Raw genomic sequence first — 6791 nt, forward strand, 5'->3', positions numbered from 1 at the left:
AGATAATTTTATGAATGTTATGTTCAGGAAACAGCAATTAATTGAATCCACAAATTAGGAAAACAAACCCCTTTAGAGTAATACAACAAGAGCTCTTGACTTTACATAGGGGTCATGATCACCCTTTATTTTGCTTACTTTGACTGTAATACATGGCTACCCACCAAATATATTAATAGACATGAATTATTGATTTCAGGTTAAGTAATTTTGAATTTGATACAGCCAAGTGTCCAGGAAAACTAATTGAACTTATTACACGGCTGAATTACATGAAATATTGATTTGATTTACATTATTTAGCAAACTTGTAGAGAACGGAGAGGCATAACATGAGCACAACTGTGTAAGATTTCCCAGATGAGTGGACAGTTATGAAGAGTTACCCTAGTGTGGCTGAGTGCTGTTGTTGACCAATCAGAATCAAGTATTCAAGAGCTATATATCAATCTCTCAAAAATACAACACAAAAGACTAGTAAAATGTCAGTATTTATTGAAATAAAATGTTTGGTTAGTATACATTCATTTATTGGAATTAATTATTCTCTTTCAAGTTAAAACCAGTATATTTAAAAGGGTATTTTTTATTATTATTATTGTTTTAGAAAACAATAAGTTGTGACAAAAATGATGTGCTAATGAATTGTGTAATAAGTGTCTTCCAGACTCAGCTACTGGTATTTTAATCAGTGCTTACTCCTTTGTAAAGATGTGCATTACAATAATTTTAGAAACAACATGAAAAAAAAAAAAGACAATTATTAAAAAACGAGCTCTGTTTCTGCACAGTGATATGTTAAAATTTTCCACTGCCAAGACTCAGCATGGAACGAGGCACTCTGATGAATGAAGGAGTGAATACGGAGAGCCAGGACACATAGGGTACCTGGGAAAAGACGAACTTCAGAGAGGTGTAGTCCACAACACTGCGGCCTGGAAAATAAACATCATAAACACTGTAGGATTTTGGAACATCTATGTATCTTTGTTCATAACAGGAAGCACCATCACTCCAGCATAAACATCTATCACCGTACCATCAACATCTGTGAGTCCATAGCGCCGAGCCAGGTCACAGGTCATCAACACTTGCCCAGTCATGGACATCAGACTTGTATCTGTTTGTCACCAAGAAGCAGAAAGTAACATGAACAAGAGCCTCCAAGTAATACATTTGCCTTTCACGGTAATTCATAACCGTGTTAACTTTAACCGCTCATTAAATTATTTATTTATTTTTTTAAATCCAACCTTTGGCCAGCTCAACTATGCATCGTCCACTAAACTCCGTCGTCTCACCATTACTGAAAACTTCCTTTAACTGAGAAACAGATTGTAAACAAATATTTAGCAAGGTAAGTTTGTAATATAATAATCATACCCATTTTATATGAACTTTAAAACCAGTGCTGATTAAAATCTGGGATAAAATGAATATGGCTTACTTTGGGATCCAAACCTGGAGGTGCCTCATCATGAGATATTAACTGATTCACTAACTCAGTCTGAACTGCCCCTGGCCAGAGGCTTACAGAAACCACACCTTTCTTCTTCAGCTCTACTGCCATGTCTGCTGCCATTCTGTCACACTGAAGAAAAGAACCGAAAGAAAGATGGAACATAAATGCTCTGAGAATAATGAAGGAATAGTCTTCAAACAAAAAATGGAATGTAACTGAAAATGCATTCTGTGCAACTGAAATAATCAGGCTTTCAATATGATACACTGAACAGGACTGCAAATATAGAATCTGAAATGTTGTGTGCCCTGACTTACTGCAGCCTTGCCGACACCATAGGGTACATTAAAGAGATAGCGCATGCCACCCATGGATGATATGAACACAATCAAGCCCTTGCCCTGAGTCACCATCATCCTTGCCGCATACACTGAGCAGAAATAGTGACCCCTGTAAAAACACAGTGACCATGATCTCTGATACGGCTCTCAAAGCAAATTAATTGTTATGAAAAAGTAATTTCGTGATTTTTCAATATGATTCAATTCATTGTGCAGTATTGCTTTAAAGGGTCAAATTTTTATATGGTTCGGTAATAAATGGTAGCCTGGAAATCCAGACCCAAACCCGAAAGATTAAGGGTCTGGCATTGAGTAATGAAAATCACCCAACTTGAGGGGCGGCACCAAGCATGCATTTGAAAATCTCACTGCACGCAATTGGATAACACTGACCAATCACAACAATACATGGAGTGTCGTATCCAGAGCCCCATACGCTTAGCTACCAGCGGAGCTAACTGGTAGAACTGGTAGACTCTTGCCGTATCCGGTCGGCAAAACAGCAAAAACATCCTTCTTGCAAAGGAACGAATCGAGCGCCGTCTTCTGTTCCCCTTTTAGAGAAAAAGCCAAGTCTAACTCGTTCATTAGGTTCCGTTCATCTCGTCACTGTCGCTATCTGTTTAGCTCGCCTCTGGCCCGCCTATATCAGATACACCGATGAGCTTGGTGCAGCTCGGCTACAAGGGCATAGTTAATGAGCATCAATACTCATTGCCAGAGTGAGTCGCTGAGCAAATTCAAATTGTGCTCTCGCGAGAACTCTGGATTTCCAGAGTAACTAAATGCCCCAATTTACTCAGAACAAAGTTATTTTTCCTTATTTGCTTTGCAGTAAAAAATATGCAAGCTGCGGTCTTCTATTAGTTAACATTCCGATTAAGGTTTTCCAGGAAGTTTGCTTTGGCAAGCTGGTTCAAACTCCTGAAATGAGCTCAAAACGAACATCGTTTTGGCCTGATTTTGTTCAAAATGGCTCCAGAGTCAGACCAGTTCAAATAAATCAAGCCTTGGTGAGCATAAGGGGCTAATTTTCAAAAAGATTTAAAAATATCTCCCAAACTTGTTTGGTGAATTTGAGGCTGTCTATTGGATAAGTGACAAAAAGTCTTCAAATGTATTCAAAATTATTATTATCGGTTCATGCATTATATTTCATTATTTTATTTGGAGTCACCTCCAGATCTGTACTGTACCTGAGTCCAGTGTTGTTTATGGTGTCCCAAATATCTGGATCCACCTCCCAGAACTTCTTGTTCATGTTGTCAAAAATAGCCTAACACACAGACGTAAACGCAATAATAAAAAAAGTTATTTTATGAAACATCAAAAGTAAAAAATAATTCAAGTTTACAAAATCTAAATATTTGTTCCATTGTTAGCTGTAACTGACCTGTACACCAGCATAAGCATTATTCACCAACATGTCAAGCCTGCCATTTTGCTCACGCTGGACACGTTGGAACAGCTCCTTGATGTCATCCTCTTTAGATGAGTCACAGACCACAGGGAGACACCGGCCACCTCTCTCTGTCACCTGTCATCATGGAAATAAAGGAAGCATGAAACCAGTATCACCTTCCCCAAGTTGCACAAACCACAGAGGGTTATTAATGTTACAATTAATAGCCAATTTCCAAACCTCAGCTGCTGTCTGCTTTAGAGTTTTCTCCTGTCGACCAGTGATGTACACAGTAGCGCCAGCCTCAGATAACTGAAGGGCAATACCTCTTCCAATTCCTCTGGAAGCACCAGTCACCACACAAATCCATCCTGATAGTGCCATCTGATAAACACAGATTGATGTCTGATTCATAAAGCGGTTCTTTTGAATTAGATCTTTGAATTGGTTCACACATTCTATCTAAACTAGTTTAAAGGCCTGTTCACACCAAAGAGGATAACTACTGGAATCACTTTCAGAACGAATTTTTTTTTTACTTAGATCACTTTCAGAACGATTTTTTACCAGCTGATGAACCATAAAAACATTGACAGCCAATCAGAATCCATCCTGTTATAAAGCAAGTGGTGCTCACTGCAGAGCCAAATGATGATGCCCCCTCTCTGGGCAATATGGGTGCGGAGCTTGACTGCACCTCTGTGGACTTCATGGAGTTAGCTTGACCTAATTAGGTTTAGGGATAGGGCTATGGGTAGTGTTAGGGTGTGGCTGGCCCTTTAAGCTCCACCCACTACATCCAGCGAGGGGGAGCTGGACATCAAGCTCCTCCCATTGGCGCTGCAGTGAGCTGCCTCTCCTGCCTCTTAAAAGCTTGAGCATTTAAAGTGGCAGATGACAAAACGGCAGCACGTGCTTATAATTAAAGAATAACTAACATGGGTATCTTTATGGTAGGCCTATCGTCTTTATGCTGTTTACGATTTTACACTGTCAACACTATCTAGTTCCGGCGTATGACCTATGATCCAACGCACGCATATTGACAAACGCGAAAGCTCAGAGCATAGAGCAAAATAAAACACCGGTAACGAATTAGAAGTCTAAAACAAGATTTTTTTAAAGAAAAAATGTCAGAGGATTTCGATATTAAGAGGAGCCTGCGTTTGTTGCTCAGCCCTATTTGTTTAAACATGATGGCGTAGTGAACAGCCGAATCATTTGGTTGTCTGTATAACGAACTGTTCTCAAAAGAACCGATTCGCAAAAATGAGTCGCTAGTCAGTGACAGGGAACAGGGAAGCGGAGAGAAATACAAGCCCGTCTCCCTGTGGTTACATATATCCATTGCAACCTTCTTCACAGCGACAAATAATTGGCCCGGAATTAAAGTTATGCAACAGTGCATCATCACAAATTAATAATTATTTATCAAAGCGTCGTGCAGATGGAAAGATAGGCTACATTTAAATTTCTCGTTTCACTCTTTTGACACGTCAACTTGTCTCGAAGGCTATGTGTTTAATGCGATATAATTTGTGTTTAATGCGATATAGATATAATATAGCATTGTCTTTCTTGTGACATAGTGAAAAACCTATTGCGAACTTCCTTTACATAGGCTACGCATTTATGTAAACGAGATACGTACCTGTTCAACGCTACGTTTAAATTTCCAATGAACGGTATTTGTCGCTCAGGAACTCTTGCCTAGACTTGAAATCTCCAGCAACAGTCAAAGTGTGGTGAAATGAACTGCTACACATATAACGTGCAGATACGACAGTCCTGTTTATGGCTATCCTCCCATTCCCGTAATACGTCTAATATAAAGCCACTGCGTTTTGCACATATAAACTGCTTTTACAAGCCTATTTAAACATGAAATCACCCACCCCATAAACACAAATGTACAACAATGCAGTTCTTTTCCATTTGTTCAGCTTTTGTTCAACTTTAGCCTAATCACATAGCAGGAAATCAAATCCAGGACTTTGTTCAAACATTTTTGTTTACAGCATGGGAAGGTTATGTTCCTGTGATCTGCCAACTACACTCTTACAAAGTGGCAAGGTTCGTTGGCATGGATTGTTCCATTCCACAAAATATTTTTTATAGTGTAAAAAAATGTTCTTTAGATTAATGTACTTCACACTGAGAAAAACATTGCTTTTGTAAAAAACTGTTCTCTGGGGTACCAAAAATGGTTCCTGCAATGGAATCTGCAATGTTTATACAAATCATTCAAGCCATTCACTTTCCCTGAAGGCATTTCACATTGGTCTTCTTTTTCTTTTTTTCAGGTAATTTTTACATTTTAATTGAGAAACAAAGAGAGAGGAGCTGCATCTGAAATCACAGAGTAGGTTCTTTTGATGAAGAACTTCTACTTCGTGACTGATACAATTGGAAGTTGTAGTCATCCGTGTACTTCTCTCCTACTATTTTTCAAACAATATGTATTTGGACATATTACTCTTTTGGTGTACTATGTAAGGAAGCATATTCAGATGCATTGGGGACCAGGGTGGGAATAGCTAAATCTTAGGTTTCCATGATCACAACAGCGCAATATTTCTGAGCATTCACATTGACTACAAGGCCACCACTCTGACAATGGTCATTTAATTATATAATTAAACCATGGTCCTACAACAAAATCAATACCAAATAGTGGTATTCACTGAATTGTTTTATGCAGTCACTTTGTTTTATGCAGTCACTTTATTTCCCCAACAGTGCTTGGATTTATGATTGTGGGGCATCCAAGGATCTTGGCCCCAATTACTTATTGTGCAATTTGCCATTTGTTATTTCCAGATAACATTTGCTCTAAATCTACTTTGATGCCACTCTGCAGTCACCATTGCTTGCATGTTACCATTGTTAGAGAATTAAACACTAAAATCCAAGTCGCTGCTCACAGTACCAAAGGCCACTGTAATTTCCCTTTTTAATAGTTGCCATGTAGCATCACAGAGTCTCCCATTAACCCCTTTTCATTGTTTTGTTTTGTTTGAGGTGCACAGGACACACAGTTGAATATGAAGCTACCGAACAGTGATGAGATTTAATTGATGCCCTGTGTGTTTTCCTCACACAGGTAATGGCTTAATAAAAAGAAAGATAGTGCTTTAATCTTAGCAATAAAAACTAAGCAGTAAACCATGTTCTGAGATGTTAATTGCTCTGCTCAGTGACAAGCATAATCATTTGAGCAGAGTGTATACTGGCATCACGGTCATACAGTGGGGAAAATAATGATTTGATCCCCTGCTGATTTTGTAAGTTTGCCCACTTACAAAGAAATGAAGGGTCTATAATTGTTATGGCAGGTTTATTTTAACGGATAGAGACAGAATATCAACCAAAAAATCCACAAAAACACATTATATAAAGGTTATAAATTGATTTGCATTTCAGTAAGTAAAATAAGTATTTGATCCCCAAGCAAAACATGCCTTGGTGGAGAAACCTTTGTTGGCAAGCACAGAGATAAGACGTTTCTTGTAGTTCACCAGATTTGTACACATCTCAGGATGGATTTTGGTCCACCCCTCTTTACAGATAGCCTACTCTCAGATTC

The 6791-nt window shown here is 38.5% G+C and overlaps 1 protein-coding gene across 1 annotated transcript; it reads right to left on the reverse strand.

Annotated features, from left to right (window-relative positions):
* Nucleotides 1-472: 472 nt before the first annotated feature.
* On the reverse strand, nucleotides 473-5020 carry dhrs1 (dehydrogenase/reductase (SDR family) member 1). The gene is made up of 9 exons (XM_084412638.1): nucleotides 4857-5020; nucleotides 3446-3589; nucleotides 3197-3340; nucleotides 3000-3079; nucleotides 1780-1912; nucleotides 1448-1591; nucleotides 1254-1323; nucleotides 1040-1120; nucleotides 473-935 (listed from the first exon to the last, which is right to left on the reverse strand). The coding sequence occupies exons 2-9, from the start codon at nucleotides 3587-3589 to the stop codon at nucleotides 799-801; spliced, it is 933 nt and encodes a 310-aa protein (XP_084268764.1). The 5' UTR covers nucleotides 4857-5020; the 3' UTR covers nucleotides 473-798.
* Nucleotides 5021-6791: the final 1771 nt, after the last annotated feature.

This window comes from Rutilus rutilus, assembly GCF_951802725.1.
Source record: "Rutilus rutilus genome assembly, chromosome: 6".
NCBI classification, from domain to species: Eukaryota; Metazoa; Chordata; class Actinopteri; order Cypriniformes; family Leuciscidae; genus Rutilus; species Rutilus rutilus.